Source organism: Poecile atricapillus, chromosome 16 (genome assembly GCF_030490865.1).
Source record: "Poecile atricapillus isolate bPoeAtr1 chromosome 16, bPoeAtr1.hap1, whole genome shotgun sequence".
Classification (NCBI taxonomy): domain Eukaryota; kingdom Metazoa; phylum Chordata; class Aves; order Passeriformes; family Paridae; genus Poecile; species Poecile atricapillus.
The window spans coordinates 8,172,630-8,194,804 of NC_081264.1; the positions used below are offsets into that span (position 1 = coordinate 8,172,630).

At 44.9% G+C, this 22,175-nt stretch overlaps 1 protein-coding gene across 2 annotated transcripts; it reads right to left on the minus strand.

The window, feature by feature from the left end:
• Nucleotides 1-2,231: 2,231 nt before the first annotated feature.
• TOP3B (DNA topoisomerase III beta) lies at nt 2,232-13,689 on the minus strand. Of its 2 annotated transcripts, none has more exons than XM_058851679.1 (17): nt 13,234-13,689; nt 12,524-12,655; nt 12,198-12,304; nt 11,706-11,780; nt 10,601-10,797; nt 9,789-9,945; nt 8,588-8,701; nt 7,535-7,625; nt 7,106-7,260; nt 6,825-6,930; nt 6,345-6,491; nt 5,794-5,967; nt 4,837-4,965; nt 4,507-4,656; nt 3,991-4,091; nt 3,558-3,759; nt 2,232-2,724 (listed from the first exon to the last, which is right to left on the minus strand). In XM_058851679.1, exons 1-17 carry the CDS (start codon nt 13,400-13,402, stop codon nt 2,243-2,245), a joined length of 2,688 nt encoding a protein of 895 aa, XP_058707662.1. In that variant the 5' UTR covers nt 13,403-13,689; the 3' UTR covers nt 2,232-2,242. The 2 variants fall into 2 exon arrangements, with proteins under 2 accessions (XP_058707662.1, XP_058707663.1); XM_058851680.1 differs by having other exon boundaries at nt 13,333-13,688.
• Nucleotides 13,690-22,175: the final 8,486 nt, after the last annotated feature.

Sequence of the window (22,175 nt, forward strand, 5' to 3'; positions counted from 1 at the left end):
CCCTTTAAGGGGCGCGCGGAGGCGGGGCTGGGCCGGGCCCGGGGCGGGGCGGGGCCGGGCGGGCGGGGCCGCGAACAATTCCTGGAATGCGGGGAGGCGGCTCCCGGGGCCCCGCGCAGCTGCTGGAGCTCCTTCCACACGCCCTCTGCCATCAGAGAAGGGCTGAAAGCAGCAGGAAGGCGTTTCCCAGGGATGACTCTTGACTGAGCCCTCCCCGCGCTCAGCACTCGTGGAATCCTAGAATAATCTCAGTTGAAAGGGACCATCAGGATCACCCCAAAAACCTCACCATGTGCCTGACAGCATCGTCCACCCCTCCTATGGCTTCCTCTCCAGACCCTTACCCATCCTCTTGGCTCTCCTTTGGATGCTTTCTAATAGCATAATGTATATTTTACATTGTGGTGCCCAAAACTGCACACAGTACTCATGGTGAGTACTGACCCAGATTAATGGCTTTTCCATCCTAAAATACTTACTCTACATTAGATTATGAAGAATTACACACCCTGACAAATTGCATGTGGAGATACACACAAATAGGAAGGATGCAAAGAGATTTTACAAGCAAAAGTTTGTCTGCAAATAACAATGGCAAAGTAAAAGCCATGCTTGGAGGAAGAGGAAAGCATTCCCACTCAGTTCAGAAGCCATGGAGAATGACCAATGACAGGTTTCCCACATTTCCAGGACCATCTCCAAACATCATGGAAATCCCAGCCAGAAGCAACAGCCAGCTGGGCACACAGGTATGTTCAGAGCAGTTCCTGGTGTACAAACCAGGCTACAGGTAAGGGAGGACTTGAACAATTTAATCAGTACAAACACCCTGGAAGCTGTTGTAGTTTATGCCAAGATCTATGACTCTGAGGCACCACATCAACTGGATTTTTAAAAGAATGTCATGGTTTTTCATGAAAAGAAGCTATTTGCTCCAGCCGGCTTTTACCTGAAAGAACCAAAAAGAACTACAGAAAATAAAACCTTCTACCTATGGCTGGATCTTCTAAGCAGTACGATTAAAACATAGTTCATGTTTGAGCTGTAACTGTATAAACAAACATTTGATCAGAGGAACAAGCTTGGTGCTGTGGTATTTGGGCTGTGTTCTCTGGTTCAGTAAATGCACAGACTGTGCCAACTAAAACAGCAGAGTTGTAAATTACCTTTGTAGGGACTTGTGTTTCCTCTCTGTTGCCAGTGCATCCCATGTCAGGTCAATCTCTTCACATTCTGTGTTGAAATGCAGCAGCCTTTGCACCTCCCATCTGACCACCACTAGTGCTGAAACTGTTTTGGGGCTACAGATGACACAAACTGTACTTGACCAGATGACTAGACATGCTCAGCCATGAGCACACGGAAGGAAAGGACAGAATATTATGTATTTGTACAACAAGATTTTGCAATGTGGCACTCAGCACTGCAGTGGTAGATACAGCTCCACATGAAGGCATGAGGACACCCTCCTCTTGACAGCAAAATTAACCAACATTGAAATGACAATTCAAGGAATGGACAGGGCAAACTGTATTTTGTCAGATATAATCTGCTGTGTGACCACAGAGGAATAAACCAGCATGAATACTCAATCTGTCTTCTAGAAGCAGGAGAAGGTCATATTTAACTGGGCCCCATTGACCATGAGATACTAACTTGCCTGCACAGGCCATAATTTGGGAATCACTGCTCAAGGCAGATATACCCCTTCACATTTATAATTTTCATTTTGTATGTCTGTTGGCATTATTCACTTAGGCAGCAGAATGACAGACTTGAAGCAGTGCTCTTGCTACTGCAGATGTAATTTAAAAATCTGACAGCTACTAATCATTTCTTATTTTTGAAGATTCAAAGTCAGATGAAGCAAGTCTCATGCCACAAAGACTACGGCAGCATAACACTGATTTTAATCAGTTCTTATATTCCTGCAACTTGCATTGCTGACAAAGGCCCCAGAAATGTCAGAAGAGACAAATTCCATTTCCTTTCTATTAGTTAACAGTCCAAGTAGACTTCTTGAGTCTCACCACTGTTTGTGAGCTCTAATTGTATCTATGAATCCAAATTAAAAGCTTAAAGGCCTACTCAGTTACTGAGGGATCATCCAGAATAGTTTGTTTTAGGAGCAACTTAAGGTGTTTAACTGCTCTAAAAACAGGAAAGCAGTGAAAGATACTTAAAAATTAACTCAAAAGAAAACACATTTTTATAAGAAGTTTATTTTCCTGTTGTGTGGCCATTATACAAAGTAAGCAGCCAGAGCTGCCATTTTGTCCTTGGGTTTCTTTGGGTTGAGTCTTCCACCAGGTCTCCGGCCTTTGCCCCTTCCCCGGCCTTGCCTCTTCCCTTGTCCCCCACGGTGCATGGGGTGCCTCATGGCCGCGTGTTTCAGCTCCACCAGATCCTGAAACACGGGGTCACAGAACACACAGCCTGAATGCTGGGTCTCATCGCCAGGTAAGGGAGATTTGGCTTTGTTAAAATCCACATCCACGAGCGCCGCCTCACACAAGTCGCAGGTCTCGGGTGACACCCGGACCTTGTGGGCGTTCTCGAAGAAGTGCACGATCACGTTGCATTTGTTGCAGGCCATCTTCCACTTGGGACCCGACGTCGAGTCCAGCACCAGAACCCCGTTCTCACACTCCACACACTGCCCAATTCCAAGCATGCTAAGGGAATGCTGGCACGTGGGGTGGGTGCACTCATTACAGCCCATTCCTGGGGGAGAAGAGTGAAACCATACCACCCTTTATCTCACTACTCACACTACCCAGTTTGAAGGAAGTGAGACACAGAAGCCAGAAGACATTTGAGCATACTGCAGAATTTCTAAATCACTAAAGAAAGGAACTGCTCCCAAAATGGCAACTTGCCTCTTCACAGTTTCAGAATAATCCCCCGCTGAAATTTTTTTCTATAATGGTTTTCAGAATTGCCATATACTGCCACTGTACAGTACAGGCAGTTTAGACAGATTAGTGATGAAAACTCATTACGTTTTCAATTAAATGTATGGCTCCTGCCTAACTGTTATTTTATACTTGAACTACTCACTGTTAGTCCAAGATATTTTTAATTAAAAGATGGTAATAAAAAGATGGTGAAAAGCTTCAGTGCACTACTTTAAGTAAGTTTCAGTCCCACAGTTACTAAACTAACTGCAACTTCTACCTCTTCTTATATCCTTCAACAGCTTTTGACACAGCACTTATCTCTATCAAAACATTCCCAAAACCTGGTCTTTGTTTATACTCCTATCCAAGCCTACTCAAATGTGCAAGGCATTAGTAACTTGGTGTCTTTCACTGCATGCTGAGTGTTGTGAAGGTCATGCATGCAGGTTTTTTCTTCTATGAAAAAAAAATTCAAAAATTTGTTAACCAATAAATTTTGGTTAAGTTTAATGTGAATTTTAGGTATCTAGAGTCTAATTTGAACAGCACTTTATACTAAGCAACACTGATTTTAAAACTCCTAAAAAGCCCATTAAATAGACTGTACCTAATTTATTTAAAGTCAGGATAATACCTGCATGTTTGCAGAACTCCTACCTTTCTTCATGTCCCTGAATGGAGGATGGTTGTAACAGTATGGACACAGTGGATAGCTCTTTCCTCTGGATCCAGATGACCACAGCACCAGCTCAAAGTCATCCAGGGGACAACGCAACTCCTTGTAGAGTTTAATGGTACCGTTCTGGGGGAGACTGTAGGTGTCATCACAGTGAGAGCAATGCAGGCGACTTGGCTTGGCCTGGAAACAGAGCACAAATCTCCTGAGCAACTGCAGGGTCAACAGAGTTTAAAACTTGTGGTAAACCTGCTCTCTGTTTCGTTCCCCAAGGCAAAACCCTATCAGCCTTTGTGTTTTAGAACAGCACTTGTGATGACCACATTAAAATCCAAGTTCAATAATAGTAAAGAAGTTTATACTCACTGCCCCCCAGCAAGTGAAATTCAAATTCCAAGTATGAGGCAAACTGACCTGAATATACTTCATGAAACGATGGCATTTACCACAGCGGGAAAGGGGTTTGCCTGTGGCAGCCAAGGGTGAAAAGGACACTTCCATCAGTTCATCCATACCTGCAAAAGGAATAATCACACTAACATTAGAATTATAGTTGTTAAGAGGAAACTTTGCACAAAATCATCTATAGACCCGTGAAGAAGTGAGAATTAAAATATTTTACTCACAAATCCTTGTCTACAAAGATAAATACACAGCATTTTGCACTGAGCATGCAGAAACACAATGGTTCAACTAATCTCAATTTTTCAAAAACTCACCACTGCATAGTCATGAAATAAACCTGAAGTAGAGTTTTAGAGATACAATTCAGTCCAACTGCCTTTGGAGAGCAAATTAATTTGACTGGAAACTTCCAGCCCTAGCACAACTTTTCAGAAAGCCTAAACCTCTGAAAGGAGCCTAATAGATATGTATTTTCCATGCAACAACCAAGTAATTCTAGGGAACTTCACATGTAGAAAGTTTTACCTGCAATAGAATCCACAAAATAGTGAAATTTCCTTTTGAAAATGTCAAGGGTGTGCTCCAGGACCTGATGATAATTTGCTTTACCCAGAGCTATTAAGTTGAGTTGCTTCTCTACAGCACTGCGGATTGTAGGGAGAACCAATTCTGCATCTAACAGGAAACCAGAGACAGCAGCAACGAAAGGTCAAAAATGGAGGTAGGAAACTGTTCATATATAAACTGACATCAAAATAAGCATTATTTGAGACAGAAATGTTACTTACACATTGACATCAGCCTTCAATATAGTAAAGGGAAAAGAAGGTAAGAGGATGGAAAGGTTTAACTGACCTATTTTATAATAACCATGAACCAGAACAATGCCAAGGTTTGTAGGCTTTAGTCTTCGACCACTCTCCACTGTGACATAGTTTCGCTGGCAAATGTTGTTAATGTGGACTGGAATACTGGCATCAGTTCCTGACACACAAAGGAAAACAATACATCCACCCTGAATAAAACAGTTTTCATCAAATGACTTGCTTCTGGCTTCCCTGGTTTAATGTCAAATTACAGGTCTCCTAAGACTGCTTAAATTCAGATACCTTCTTATTGTCACCCAACTTCCAGTGCATAACTTCTCTCTCTCCAGTAACTCTGATGTTCCTTTGCAGTTCTGATAAGTCTGAAACATATGGTTTAACCTTAATCCTTTCATCTCTTCCAAGGAATTACTATTGGGAAGACACCTATTCTCAATTACTTACTCTGGAAAAACACAGTAGGGTAACAGGCTGTGTTTGGTCTGATGGGGTAAATTCATGAAAATACGTTAAAAGAAACAAGTCAGACTGATAAAGGAAAGTAGAATTGTGGTAAATTGTATAGTAAGATACAGAAGGATTACTGAAGAGAGCAAAGCTAAAGCAAGATCTAAAGACAAGAAATCATTCCTAAGAATGGGGAAGTGCTTCCTTCCACACATCAGTTCTTTCTGACAGAGAAGTGACAGGGATGTGTTATGAAAGGATACTGCTTTGGCCAGAAACATTTGGCCAGAAACCAGAAACTGCTAAAAATCAGGATAAGAAAGGGAATGGAACGTGGGGGAAGAAACAATCTACCATCTGCTGAGGGGAGCTATGAGCATGGTGGTTTAAAGGGGAAGAGATGATCACTGTATATATCCTATATATCCAAATGAATACTGAGAGTTCATTACTGACAGAGAGTGCAGAGGAGTGAGTCAGACTCTTTGCACTCTTGGTGGATGTACTGCAGAGCAATGTAAGTTAATCAAGTTCCTACCAATGCCATGCTTTTCCATGAGAGTGATCAATTCTGCTTCTGTCAGGTAATCAGGAGGGCTGGTTTGCTTTTCCAGCAACTTTATTTCACCAATTGGAAAAAGATCTCCTTTCTCACAGTGGGGAAGGCTCTCTTCTAATGGGATGCTGTGCCACGGCATAATTTCTGTGAACCCTGTAGGTAAAGAAACAAACAACTTGCCAACTTACCATAAAAGTCTCAGTAGTGCTGCTACATTCTTTTTACAGGGGCCCAAGAAAAACTTCTGCCTTTGTGTAATTTATCCCTGAAAAAGCATTTACTGTTTATAAAAAGACTGGTTTTCACACTGGCAAATGTGGCATTAAATCTTTGAGACTACTAAATGAAAACACTTTTTCTATCATAAATGAAGTACAAAAATTAGGACAAGATCTGGTCTCTGGTTTTGAGAGCTCAAAAAAATTTTCACAATTGCACTCGTCCCCAGAGCTTCACTTTTATATCCATTCAGTGTATTAATGGGGAAAAAATTTAATATGCAGCAAATACTTACTCCTGATCTGTCTTACCTGGTGAGGTTACCACCTTTCCAACACAGGTGAATCTCTCAGGACCAATACTGAAGGAAATGGTGGTCTGTAGGTACTTGCAGTCAGCACTGACGGTGGCAATGAAGTGCCGAGTTATGTACTCGTACAGTCGCCACCCGTCCCCACCTGGGGAGAAACAACACCTCAGCCACAAAATATAATTAAATTACAGCACTTGGAAGCTACTATTCTGGGACAAATTTCTCCTAGAAACATAGGCATTAAGTTGTCTTCTTTTTCTTGGCAGTACTACAGTCCCAAGGATCAATTGCTGAAGCAACTCTGAACTTCACTGTCACCAAAAGTTTCAGTGAGGATCAAGTTTGCTTTCTCTTCACTTCTTGCCATTCAAATAATTTTGTTTTCTGTTGAAACTCAGTGATTTTGGAACTGGCACCTTACACCTTAAGGGACTGACTTCCTCACACAGTACCCCAACACTCCTGAATTTGCCTGTACCTAATTCTGCTTCTGTTGCAGCCCTCATTGGGGTGATGGGAGGATGGTCTCCTGCATCATGGCCTTTCCTTGGACGATTGATGCCTTCTGATAGCAATGACTTTACCTGGGTGAAGAGAGAAATGGCTTACTCAGATCAAATCCATAACAATACAACATTAAAAAAAAAAAGAAACTGGGGGTATTTAAAGTTTCTGAAGGCCTATAGTTCATAATACACCAAGCAAGATCTAGTCTAAAACAGACTAGAGAATTATACAGCTTTTGCTTCATGTACTCACAGTTTCTGCCCAGTAAGGATTATTGGCTTGCTGTCTCAAACATCCTTTCAGGTCAAAGTTTTCTGGATAATGGGTAGTTTCTGTTCGAGGGTAGCTGATATAACCCTGAGTGTAAAGACGCTCTGCTATCTGCATGGCATGTTGGGGACCCATTCCTGAGAGGGGACAAGAGAAAACAAAAATCATACGCACATCCCTGTGATTATGGTTTGCTGCATCTGGATGTACACCTTACCCAAGTATTTAAATAAATTATGGCTTAGCCATTCCATAAGACTCTTGTCACCTTGATCTTGCCAAACATTTCACTTTTGACAAGCAGCTTTCTAAACTTCATCCTTTGCCCAAAATGAAGTATTATTTGTTTTGTTTGAGAGGCCAAAATATTTTGCTTTAAAACAGTGTGAAAATCTGACCTTTTATACCTACCTAAAGCAGCACTGGCTACTCGGAGCATTTCAACTGTGTTCAGAGCCAGTGGTCTCTGCTTCACCTTCTCTTTTTTACTCACAGATTCTACCTAGAAAACAGCATTTTTACAGTAAAAGTTCTGACATTTGGTAAATGCCTATTTTTAATCATGTCTATAAATATGCATCATACATTACATTGTCTATTCTTATCATATCTGCTTTGTTCTCTTAAAATGGTAACCACCAGTATATTTTTACTTTAGAAACTCTGACTGGAGATAATTTTATCAAGTTCTAAAATTAAAGTCTGAAAGTTCTTTTGTGCCAGAACTAGATCAGTTCTATAACTGGGAACACAGCAAGGCAGCTTATTGCTGTCTTTACTTCCCACTTACCTCAGCAGCACCTACTTAAGTGCTACAAGGATTTAGTGCTCATTCCAAGCAACAGTCCTAACTATAAGAAGGCAAATTTTTAAAAGCGTAAAGTAGTCTTTGAACCTTGATGTCTATAAGCACTTAAATCCAAACACACTGTCAAACAAGTGTTAAACAGAGCAGAGTTATAAGTTAATTGGCTATAAAGACTGTACCGTACACATGATTAAATATTTAACTGGAGGAATACTGCCCTACACATAATTAAATTCCAATTTATTCAATGTCTCATGGGAAATAAGAGGTCTGCTTGGAGACATCTGAACAGTATTTCCTAGCAGGTTTAGTAATGAAGAGCTCCTATCATGAGTGATGAGCATTTCCAAAGTCAATACTAACAAGAGGCTTCTGCTGAGATGACCACACCAGCACAGTACAATCTACCATAAAAAAATCTCTTGCCTTTTATTCTCATTTACACAAAGCTGAATGAAGTAAAAACCAAAATACAGATATTCTACACTCTTTAACAAAAACAACCAAAAGCCTCCATTTACTTTTAAATTAAAATATGTAATTAATATTTAAATATTAATAGTAAAATATTATTAATGAATATTAATAGAAAAATATTAAATTGTATTTCCTTTATATGAATTATGGATCTACTGGCACTTGGTAAATATTCTTACCTTTGCTTCTTTTGCCATCTTTGTTATATTCAGGAACATTTGAGCAACCTCACGATCAAACACCCTCACTCTATCCCAATCCAAAATGAGAGAACTTTCTTTTTCAGGGTTCACCTATTGGACAAAAATAAAATTAATTCCTACCAACTCTACTCCTAGAAGTGTGAGAATGCATATTCCCAACAAGAGTCCAGCAAACAAATCCTAGGACATACAGGATTTGTTAGGACAAATTTAGGACAAACCCACACCAGGACACCAGTGCTCAAACATGCAGTTGTGCTCTTTTTCTGGGGGGCTTTTGAGAAGGGTGGAGCACTTGGAGTGCTGGGACTGGGGAATGATCAGAAGTATTCCAGACTGAACTGAAATACTGTCCTTATTTAGTGCTGGGAACAGTAAAGACCGAAATAGGGAGAAATTCAAAGTTTACCATTTTGATTTAGCAGAATCAATCATTTGTATTAAACTGTAACTAGGTCATATTTTCAGCCCCATGTACAAAAATTAGTATTAGAAGCAACCAACACAAGAGAGCACAAACCCCTCTGTAAACAGCACCAAGTATTTCCTAGCAAGACACACAAGACACATCACAATAGATGACATCTGGCAGATGTCAGATTTCACTTTTTTTTACTTTTAAAATACAAAAATGGCAACCTTTTACCATGAATCCCTTATTTGCTTAAAAAATCCTTGTGATCACAAGCCATAAAACCCTGTTGGTTTGCTCTCAGAGCTTGGACAGCAGCGAGGCTGTAAAACTGCTCTAAGCTGCCAAAGTACTCTGAGGATTCAATTGCCAATTAACACAATGAGCATTTTATTTGCTTTAAAATTCCAATACTCAGCAATGCCAATGTTTGTTGGCAGGCTAATTAATTCCTGGATTCAAATTAACAACAGTCAGTCCAAGGACCCCAGGGAACAAAAGAGAACCATTTTAAGTAGTCTTTTTGGCAGAATTTAGGCTTAGATGATTAGCACTGAAGAATTCTTATAAGCAGCAGACAATAAATACTTTAATACAAAACTGACATCCTGGAATCTGCTCTTGAGAGTGGTGACACACATGTGAACAGAATGAGAACACATGATTAAACTATAGGCATTGTGAATTCTTGTCAGCAGCGACGAATTTATGAATGAACAAAATAAAATGCATTTCTTTTGTAAAATCAAGTACTTTAAAACTTACTTTGGCTTGCAACACCCAGTAAGTCTCAGGCTTAAATGACTGGATTTTGTCATGCCTCTCAACACAGAATCCAAGTGTTGGGGTCTGACATGGCCCAAAGGAGATGAGGGAGCTGTCTAAATTCCCATATTTCCCCTGAAAATATTTAGTCTGGAACCTAAGAAAAGGGCAGGGGAGAAAAAAACAAATGAGGAATGTATACACTAATATCCTCATTCCCATGAAAAGCAGAAGTTTTTGTTATCATACATGCACAAAATATGAGTAATCTATAAAATCATTCAGGCATTAGGAAAAGAGCATTCTGGAAAACACCATCTCTTACAGCTAATTAAGACATAATCATTTTGCCTCACAAGGAGCTGGGAGGGGACACAGCCAGGACAGCTGATCCCAGCTGACCAAAGGGATATTCCAGATCATGTGACATCATGCTCAGCATATAAAGCTGGGGGAATAAGGAGGAAGGGGGGAACACTTGGGGTGATGGTATTTCTTTTCCCAAATAAATGTAATGGGTGATGGAGCCTAGCTTTCCTGGGGATGGCTGAACACCTGCCTGCCCCTGGGAATTAATTCACCAGAATTAATGCCTTATTCTGCTTTGCTTATGTGTGCAGCTTTTGTTTACCTATTAATCTGTCTTTATCTCAAGCCATGAGTTTTCCCATTTCTACTCATCCAGTACTCTTGGTGACCCCAGGGGTGGGGAGGCAGTGAGTGGCTGTGTGGGGCTTGGCTGGGGTTAAACCACGAGGGCACAGAGCCATTCCTGAACCTTTCACAAAACCCTCTGCAGTCTGTGCTGTCACCTTGTGAAGGCACAGCCAATCCTCAGATCCAGCTCCTGGCGGGCATCCACGGACAGAGCTTCGTTGCGATTGGGCTCTCCCAAGTGATTCATGGCATTGCAGATGTCTGTGTCGGTGATGGAACTGAATTTAGCTCTGTAAATCGTCCTCTCCGTGCCACGAGGTTTGTTCATGACAGGAAGAACAGCATCAAGAACCTAAGGAAAATCAGAAGCATAATTAAAGAGGATTTGAAAGATAAAGGCTTTCTCTCTAAAAATAAAAAACCACTCTCTATGAAATATTTGTTTCTGTGTCATTGCTTAATTCAGCAAGATGTCATGCCAATATATTAACTGATAAGCCAGAGCAGTATTTGTCCATCCAGTCAAAAGCATAGGAAGCATTAACAAAACTGAAGGGTTTATTTACTATACAGCAACTGCTGGGAGCAAATCAGTATTTTTGGCTAAGAGCAAAGGCATTCACCAGTGCAGCTGCAGCACCTTCTGGTGAGCATGTACCAGTGTCTATCTGGGTTTATTCTATACATTGCTAAGGCACCAGTAATGATACAGGAGTATGTGAAGAACTTAAAACAATCACTTCATGAATCATCTTTCTTTAAACTAAAAATCCCCACTCTTCATGTAGACTTTTGGGAATAGGATGCTAAAAAAAATCTTAGCAAAGATTTAGTTCTACGCTTTTTATGTGCAGAGGCCAAATTTCTGCAGCAAGCCTACACTTACAAGCAGCTTCTGTGCTCTAAAGCATCTAACTGCTTAATAAACAAAAGACAACAGAGACTAATTTTGTAAGGACATAAAAAAAAGCTACTCCAGCTGTGGAATACAGACCAATTCTTGAAGCACTGGAAAGTTCTAACATTTAAGAGGCCTGATCGTTCATCTGAGATGAGCAACACCCCTGAAATTTATTTATACTCTTCAACTGACATCTTACAAAGTTCAAAGCATGTGAGTTTTTCCACCAAGGCCCTCTATGCCTTTAAAGCTTAATACACCTTTAGTTTGAATGTTACTGTATACTCATAAAACAATGCATTGATAGTCTTGTCAGACATATATTATGGTATTGTGAGTCTTAAAAATGGAAACCTTACTTCAAAACAGATGTTTTCTCCTTCCTTATCACAATCCAACCACAAGACAATACAATCACAGCCTCTTCCCTCCACCTGTGAGAAAAATTAGCACAGTTCTTCAGCAACTCAAAAAAACACCTCCCGCCTCCCTACCTGTATATTTCTTTTTCTGGTTTCAGCAGAATTGTGAACAGTAACCAACACAACTTATTTCAAAGAAGGCATTTATAAGCTGTGCTCTGCACTTGCTGATAAAAGCTAAACCTGCAGCCAATGCTCCAGTTCTGAGAAACCGGATATCAAGAACTCAGTCCAAAAAAATCAGAAGGTGATGGCAGAAGTGAGTTTAATGAAGATTTCAGACAGTGTAAGTACCAGCAAAAATAAAGTATCATTTATACTATGTTAATGAAATAGATCTAACTGTGACAAAAAGCTACTCCCTGGAGGAATTCTTATTTAGGAACATAGAAAATGACAATTCTAAATACTACTCATAAGAAAGAATACCTGTAAAAACTTCACCATGGTCAGCTTGGGATTAGCTTCTTTCTTTTCTGTGGGAGCTTTGCTAAAAAGTTCTGCTGGATCTACTTTGTCCCAGCTGTTATATTTTCCTGAAAAGCAAAAGTATATTAAGTAAAGCTCTGAAGAAATATTTATAAAACAAACAGCTTTACTTCGCAAAACACTTGGCTTTCAAAATTTGCATGGAAAATTTTCTACCCTAACACATCTTGCTTTACTGTATACCAAGGGACCTCTTAGCTTTTTCTGAAGGACCTGGCAGCTCTACAGGCTGTATTAGTTAAAACATCTGATGAGCAGGCAAATACCTATGAAATCCAAAGTCATGACGTGACCACACACCGATGTCATCTTGAAGTGAGCACTCTGTCCTATGAAGGACCCGGTGTACTCGTGCACAGAGCACGCACCGTTGAGTCCCTTGCGAGAGGACATGTTCCCTGTGAAAATAGGATCATAAATATTACTGAGGTAAAAAAACCCCAGCAATTGAAAAATAATTATTTTCTGTGAAATTACATCCCCCTTTTCTTAGATCTTACAGCTATGATCTTCCTGATCACAAAATTTTAAAGACTGACCAAACTTTTATTTCATTAAGTATCAATTCAGGGCTTTCCTAAAGCACATTTCATCTTCAAATTAAACTATTCATTATCTCCACCAGCCTTTCCCTCCCATTACAAAACCTTACAAAAATACAGCTAGTTTTCTAGAACACACACTTATAATTAATTTATTTTATTTTCCAGATTTATTAAACTTTTACTTCAAAAATCTCAGAACAGCAACTTGCTACTTGATTGGCACTTTCCACACACAGTATGCTCAAAGCTCACAAGAGCTACACAAAATATCGAAACCAAATTCCTTTATTTTTAGATTAAACAGGCGTCAGCCCATAAAAAGAATCAGAACGTGATGGGACATCCCGTTCTTTTATGAACCTGTCCGAAGCCACCGTTCCCAGGAGGCTCCGGCCCCAAGATAACCAAGCGCTGCCCAGGGTGTTTCTCACCCTCGCTGCACTGACAGCAGCCCCGGGGGCTCGCACACATCCCCGTGCCCCGGCCGTGCCCGCAGAGCGCTCCGAGCGCCGCCGCCCCGCCTCCCCTACCTCTCGAGAGGATCTTGGCGATGGACTGCGCCAGGGACGGCTTCTCTGCCACCATCAGCACGGTCTTCATCTTCGGCCGCTGCGGCGCGGAGCCGCGGGGATCGGCCGGCGGAGCTGGGGCGCGGCGGCTCCCGCGCCTGAGGGGACAGAGCGCGGCTCAGCCCGCCCGATCCGGGGCACGGCGGCACCCGCGGCCCCAGCGCACGGCCGGGCCCGCTTCCACCCGAGCGCCAACCACACAGCGCGGCCGCCGAGGAGCCGCCGCCCGCTCCACTCCGCTCCGCTCCGCTCCGCCCCGCCGGGCTCGGCCGCGCTCCGCGCCTCAGCGGGCGGCCATGGCCGCGTCACTGCCGGGTCACGGCGCCGGAAGGCGCGGGCGGCTCCACAGGGCTGCGGCGGCGCGGGCGGGCGCGGGACACACAGACATACACACACACACGGACACACGGACACACACAGACACACACAGACATACAGACACACACACACAGACATACACACAGACACACGGACACACGGACACACACAGACACACACAGACATACACGGACACACGGACACACGGACACACACAGACACACGGACACACGGACACACACAGACACACAGACACACACAGACACACGGACACACAGACATACACACACACACGGACACACGGACACACACAGACACACACAGACATACACGGACACACGGACACACGGACACACACAGACACACGGACACACGGACACACACAGACACACAGACACACACAGACACACGGACACACAGACATACACACACACACGGACACACGGACACACACAGACACACACAGACATACACGGACACACGGACACACGGACACACACAGACACACAGACACACAGACATACACACACACACGGACACACGGACACACACAGACATACACACACACACACGGACACACGGACACACACAGACATACACACACACACACGGACACACAGACATACACAGACATACACACACGCACGGACACACGGACACACAGACATACAGACATACACACACACACAGACATACAGACATACACACACACACACGGACACACGGACACACAGACATACAGACATACACGGACACACGGACACACAGACATACAGACATACACACGGACACACAGACACACACAGACATATACACACACACACGGACACACGGACACACACAGACATACACACACACACACGGACACACGGACACACACACACGGACACACACACACAGACGTGTGTACACACGGACACACACAGACACACAGACACATGTGCAGACACACGGACACACACAGACACATGTGCGGACACACGGACACACAGACACACACAGACATACACACACACACGGACACACACACACACATGTGCGGACACACGGACACACACACACACACACATGTGCGGACACACGGACACACACAGACGTGCAGATACATGGACACACACACACAGACGTGTGGACACACGGACACACAGACACATGTGCGGACACACACACATATGTAGACATGCACTCAGACACATATACGTGTACATACACACATGCACTCACACACGTACACACACATGTATACGCACACACACATATATCCATATATATACATGCACTCACACATATATACGTACATACATATATATACACACAGAGATATATATACATACATATATATACACATGCACTCATACGCATATACACACGTATACACACACGCACTCACACAGATATATATACACATATCCATACGTACACATATATACACAGATATATATACATCCATCCATACGTACACATATACACACACATTCTCACGCTCGGACCCCTCCCGGGGCTGGCTCCAGCCCGCTCCAGGGCCCCCTGCCGGAGCGGTCCCCCTGTGCTCCGGGCAGCGGGGCCGGGCCGGGCCGGGGCTGGGCACGGCCACAGCTCGGCTCACACGCGGTGCCCGGCACAAGGACATCGGCAGAAGGCACCGCCACCCCTGCCTTCTGCCCCCCTGTGCCACGGGAGGTGCTGGTACCGGGCCGTACGGTGCACAGATGCCCCCCTCCTTCATCCACACAGGTGCACAGAACAAATGTCACCAAACTCCTCTAAGAGAACACGCACTCACGGATACGCAATTGTATCTGCTCTGTTCCAGCGACATGGACCTCTGTGCCTGTGCCCAGTCTGTCACTCAGGTTCCAGTTTCCATAGGCCTGAAACACTACAAACGGTGTTGGACACTGACGACTTCTCCTTCACTGCAAATAAAATCACCTTAGGAGTCTTAGGAGCACCTGGTTCCCTTGCACCCTGATGAGATAATGGAAATTATATTGGATGATTCATGAAAAAGGGCGTTTTTTGAACATTAAATTTTAGTTGAACGTTGATGTCTTGCTTAGGCAGAAATACAAAGAAGAAAAAAGACAGTGGGAAGAGAAGGTCCAGGCCAGGCAGAAGCACACCCTTCCCTCATCCCACCTTTCCCCAGGGAGAAGGCAAGGGCTGCCCCAGGGGGTTTTGCCCCTGGGAGCTGCAGCTCCTTTCCCCAAGTCTTAGAGGGGCTCTTTGCCTTATCTGTTGCTTCCCAGGGACGCTGGACCCAGTTAAGGAGATTTGGTCAGTGGTCTGAAGCTTGTTCCACCCTTTCCTGCAGCTTTCAACTCTTCCACATATCCTGAGATCCATCAAGGGAATAGCTGAAGAGGGAAACCCCAAGTTGATGGATTTTATAAGCACTTTGTGGAAGAGCTCAGCTCTCTATTTTTACCCCTGTGGTTGTGCATCGATCGTTGCCAATGTTTATAGCACTTTCCCCAGAGCTGCTCAGTACCATACAAACTCAAAGAGAAGAGATTGGGAAGCAGCCAGGATCAGGATGTATATCAGCCTCATGCTGTCTGAAATAAAAAGGAACTAATTCACCTTCAATTTGATTAGTAGACAATTAATAGACATTGAAGTTACTAGTGAAAGGAAAAATCAAAACAAACCCAGGCCTTTTAATTCTTTGAGAATACTCAAGTTAGAACATATTAAAACAAATGTGTTCTGCTGTCTCAGTGCCTGGATCCCTTTGACATCTGGGGAACATCTGGAACAATCAGGATGCGAGTTAAAACCAAGTCTTCAGATATGTCAGATACATATTTTTTAATTTCCTCTGGTAAAAGCCCTCTACAAAATCCAACCTTCCTTTTCTCTTTGAGTACTCAACAAAACATGAAATTTCAACTCGCGTTCACCCGGGAAGGCACAGTCTGGACTCTCTCCCACATGGCAGAAGGACTCCGGACACTCTGAGTCCCCTCGTACCCCTGGGCTGGTACAGACGCGTGTGCGGCTGGTTCCGGGGCCACACAGGGGCTCCTCCGGCCTGAAGGGATCCCGCTGCCGGACACCCAGCAACCCTGGGGGCCACCGGGTCACACGGTCGCTTGAAGCGCTTTGAAAATTGTCCGGAAAGCCTCACGCCGTTCCCAGCGCTCCGGCACGGAGCTGCATCAGTCCCAGAAGCGTGGAAGGGACGGGGACAGAGCGGGACCGGGACCGGGATCGGGAACGGGCCGGGCCGGCCGCTGGGGGGCGCTGCCGCCGCAGGAGCCGCCCGTGGGGCCCGGGGCGAGGCCGCGCTCGGCGGGGACGGGCGGGGACCCGCACTGCCACCGCTGCCACCGCTCCCCTGTCCCACGGGTACCACCGCTGCCACCGCTCCCCTGTCCCACGGGTACCACCGCTGCCACCGCTCCCTGTCCCACGGGTACCACCGCTGCCACCGCTGCCACCGCTCCCCTGTCCCACGGGTACCACCGCTGCCACCGCTGCCACCGCTCCCCTGTCCCACGGGTACCACCGCTGCCACCGCTGCCACCGCTCCTCTGCCCCACGGGTACCACCGCTGCCACCGCTGCCACCGCTGCCACCGCTCCTCTGCCCCACGGGTACCACCGCTGCCACCGCTCCCCTGTCCCACGGGTACCACCGCTGCCACCGCTGCCACCGCTGCCACCTGTCCCCTGTCCCACCGCTGCCACCGCTCCCCTGTCCCACGGGTACCACCGCTGCCACCGCTGCCACCACTCCCCTGTTCCACGGGTACCACCGCTGCCACCGCTCCCCTGTCCCACGGGTAGCACCGCTGCCACCTGTCCCACCGCTGCCACCTGTCCCCTGTCCCACCGCTACCACCGCTGCCACCGGTCCCACCGCTGCCACCTGTCCCCTGTCCCACCGCTACCACCGCTGCCACCGGTCCCACCGCTGCCACCGCTCCCCTGTCCCACCGCTGCCACATGTCCCACTGCTGCCACCTGTCCCACCTGTCCCACCGCTCTCAGCCGTCCCACCTCGCCCATCCCCCGGGCGCTGCCCTGGCGCAGGGGCTCAGCGTGGTGCTCTCGCTTGGCTCCGGGATGCAGCTGCTTTCCCCGGGGATGGGCTCCTGCCCGCTGCGCCAGCCCGGGGAGCCCCGCGGAGCCTCGCTCACACCGCCGCCTCTCGCAGAGGCTTCTCGCCTCTCTGTGCCACTGCCAGATCAGGCTTGGCCGCCCTGTACTTAGAAGTGCTTCTCACCACACTGAGAAGGCTCCAAAAAGACCCCACCAGTCCCATGACAAGCACCCTCATTTCCACAGGAGAAACACCAGGGAGAAGAGTCCGTGCTTGCCGGCACAGCAGCTGTCCACAGAGCTGTGGCAGCTTCATCTTGGACTAATGACACCCCATCCTTTACTTCGTCCAGCTCTGGCTGGTGTTCATCCACTTTTCCTTTGAAGATCTGAAGTCCCTCCAGCTGTACCAACAGGGCAGAACAATGAAACCCCAAAGTAAGCAGCGTCTCCTGCAGTTTTCTCCAAGAAAACTAAATTCATTTCTAGGTTTAATTAATTAGCAAGATTTTGGTTTACATCAACTTGGTAAGTGTACCAAATCAAGAAAGCTACAGTTCTGGTTAAGCACTTTGCACACGGTGGACACTCCAGCCTCGCCAGTCCTGCTGCCTTTTTGATTCCCAAGTTTTTCAGCACCAATTATCCCCTAGGTTATTCCAGTGCACGGTTATTTTAGCAGTCAAAGTCCTCACCCTGACTGAAACATTCATGTTTCACTTGTCCATCAGAAGAGCTTGTGAAGGATTAAAGCCCTGGACCTCCTTGTTCTGCCACTGATTTGCTTCAGTAACATGCCTTGGTTCCTCCTCTCACCTCCAGGACTCGAGTAGCAACTTCCCTCTTCAGGGATACTTTACTGATATATGCATAGAGCTCACTTTAAGAGCAAGATAGAAAAAGCTGCAGAAATACCTCTCTATTGTAGTGAGCATGATCATTCCCGTTTCACCTCCCTGGGCTCATTCTTGACCTTAGAGTAACTTTTCCCTGTTTGTTTCCAAACACTCTTGAAAAGATTGTCATGAAATTAATAAGTATTGACAGGAGGGTCAGGCAGGCAAAACCACATCTGGATGGATACCACAGACATTAGAAGTCATTAAAATGCAGGTCAGATTATTAAAATAGCTTTTTTTTTTTTTTCCTTTTAAAAAACTAAATAAGAACTATGAAGCCACAAAATTGTGCCTGAAATCTTGACTCTAAATCTGGGCTCCAGATACTTCAGTGCTGGGAAGAAGGAGACAGAGTCTACCACATACAGGGCAAAACGAAGTGTTTTGTGCTGGAGTGAAAGTTATGCTTGTGCCCTTATAAGAACTTTCTTGAAAAGAAAACACTTTGAATAAAAGGAGGGACAGAAAAGGGTGAATGCTGATGAAACAGGATATTGCTGGGACACACACACACACGACACACAACACATCATTGGAACTTGACTGCTGAGAGTTTTCCTGTCAGAACCCTAGCACTGCTCGGGCAGAACAGACTCTCATGTGCTCTGGCCATGCTGTGCCTGCACTGGGTATTGACCAAATTTGCAATTTCAAAGGTCTTGTTGGAGTGATAGAAAAATCTAGATAATAAAATAGCATGCCATGAACAACCTCACTGACAGAAAAATAATACCTGGATGTGAGCAAATACAAAATTTGTAATTCATAACTATACAGGGAGGTTTAGACATTGCAATGTTTACTGTCTATCTCACTGTTCATGTCTCTGCTTTCTAAATGTCCAAGTTGTGTAAATTAAGGGTGAGGCAAATTCTTGCCTGTCACTTTGCAGAAATAACTTCATTTTGAACAAGAGTTTTTATTGTGTTTGGAATTTGGAATTTCTTCTTTGTATTGCATTGAATCCTCAGTGCAAAGGGGCAGATGAACCCAGCTGGAGCCAGCCAAAATCTCATCTTTGCTTGAGTTTCACCTCTCACTCATCAAATATTTTCATATGTTCTCTCCTTGTTGCAACCACATTTTCTTATGATCTTTCTCTATCCCACATCTTTGAAGTTAAAATGATCAAAAGTAGTGTAGCTACACTGCTTTTTCTTTGGAAAGGACAACCCATCTCCCCTCAGGTCTAGGAGCTGCTGAGGTTGAAGTAGCTGTGAAAAAAATTGAGGACCAGCTTTAAAAAAAACTCAACAAACTCTAAGACCCCTCATTACAAGAAACCTCTCAGAACACAGGTCACAATTACAATGTATTTTAAATTATACCTGCATGAGAGGTTCATATGGCCTCTTCCTTCTCCTGGCTGACTTTGCTATCTAGCCTAATCCCAAGATTTTTGAGTTGTGGGTTTGTTACTTCCCCGCTTGTGGCCCTGGCCTTTGAGCTGTGAGTTGATTTTGCATTATACATTTTTGACCTGACACCCATGCTTGTGCTGAAGTCCAAATTTGCCTTGCATCTCCACTGTTTGCAGGTTGTTTTGGATCTGGATCCATGCCATAGCTCCCTCACCCCCTGCTCCAAGCACACACACAGTCCAGGGCAAAGAGCTCTTGTCAACCAACCCAGTTACCTGTAATTAAACTTTTTACTTCATTCCTACAGGAAACAGCTCTGCCCTTGCTCTTTACAATTTGAAATAAAACCAAAAAGCAGCTGGGTGGAACCGTGGTAGAGAGGAAGGGGTCTGACATTTAGTGTTACATACAGACTGTCCTGCTTTGCAGCTGTAGCCAGCACGTTGGGGTGTATGTTGTTACAAACTGGCTTCAAAATCCTCCCAGATACAGCCCTGCAGAGCTCAACATCCTCTTCCTGAAGTGTTACCTGCAGTCTACACTGAGAAAGAGCCCCAAATATTGGTTCCTTCTCTAAGGCTCATGTCAGTGCCTGCCCAGCCCTGACCTCTCTGCACACTTCTGCTCAGTCCCAAGGCACCTCCATCCTTCCTGGGTCTTTTCTCCCCACTTCACAATAATTCTAAATAACTGGTGAAGCAGCTAAATGGGGAGATCTCTCAAGCCTAAACTATTGAGAATTTCATTAACAGAACTGCTGCATTGTGGCTTTGGCTTGCAGCAGTGTTGGCACTTTTTGAAACACATTCTATCCATGTGTTTTACTACAACAATGAAAACCTCTTCACCTGGTTTGTTTTTTTTCCTACAGCTGAGGCTACTGAACTCCACCTGCATAGTAAAGGCTGTACAACCTCCATTCAGACTGCCTTTAATGAATTTGTTAGCCCATAAATAACATCAATCAGCAGTTGTTTTTGAGGTAGGGAAGTAACTTGACAGATTCTTTCAAAGGAGAATTAGATTCCTGATTATCTGTGACCTTGTGTGTTTCAGAATCATTATAGCCATTACAGGACATCACTTGTCTTTACTTTGACTGTTCCTCCTTCCTTTGCATTCTCCAACATTTTTCCTATTGATTTTCAAAGAAACTGATGGGGTCACGCTGTGGCCCTCAGCAGACACGAATGCTTAGTGCCTCCAGCAGCTCATAATCAGCGGGTGGAATGAAAAGCCATGTATTGCAGGACCAGTTAAACTCTGCATCTCTGCCTGGGAGACTGAGGCAGAAGCAAAGTCCATGGAGGGGCCTTGCCAGTTAGGGCAATTGCCTGGAAAATGGGCTAACACCCAGGAGGACTGCTGGGATAATTCAGCCTTCCTGGGACCCTCCTGATTGTGCTGCAGTTAAACCAATGCCCTGCAAAAGTTTTGCTCAGGCACATAGCCCATATTTTCACAGATTTCCCAATTGCTGGCCACAGGCACTTGGCAGGAGTAAGAGCTGTAAAACCTGAGCAGAGCGGAGAGCTCAGTGCAGCGACAGGGTGGTGTGACTGGTCCTGACTATTTTGAAACCATTGTCGTGTTTGCAATGTGATAACTCTGGAGGTGTTTTAATGCACAGCCTGCTGCCATCATGGTACCACCTGGAGTCGAGAGGGGCCAGATGAGCCAGTGCAACACAGGATTTTACACGTTTACTGACTCTGAGCTTGAGCTGAAATCAAAGAACAGCCAGCTGTCATGAACACTTCCACGGGAGGTGCCTGAGATAATTTTTCCATAGTTTTCAGAATAACTCAACATCTCTGCAGAATTGTCTGGAAATGCTGTGTGTGAGACACTCTCTTCCCATTTTTAAGCCTCCATGGGTGCAGTGATGGAAGGGGTTAACTGGATGAGAGGCACGGGAATTCTGGAGACTTTTTCAGATACCTGGGGTACCTTGGGCTCCGAAATGTTGACCTCTGACTCTCTAAGTTTATCAGCACATTCACTAATCAGGGGTGTTTAATGGAACAGCCACATGGATTCCTGGCATTCTTGAAACGTTATGACCCTGTCAGTTGTATGAAGACTGAAAGTCTCTTGCTTTTGAACTCACTAGAGTTTGCACTGTCTTAGGAGCCTTTGATAAATACTTGCTGGATTTCTTACCTAGCTGCTCTAATCTG

Excerpts from the sequence above, each read along its gene's own strand:
- TOP3B (XM_058851679.1), bottom strand. The coding sequence starts at position 13,402 with ATGAAGACCGTGCTGATGGTGGCAGAGAAGCCGTCCCTGGCGCAGTCC. Across the intron at positions 7,261-7,534 it reads AGTAGCCAGTGCTGCTTTAG|GAATGGGTCCCCAACATGCC; the intron begins GTAGGTATAAAA and ends GTCCCCTCTCAG. Across the intron at positions 4,657-4,836 it reads TCATGGTTATTATAAAATAG|ATGCAGAATTGGTTCTCCCT; the intron begins GTCAGTTAAACC and ends GTTTCCTGTTAG.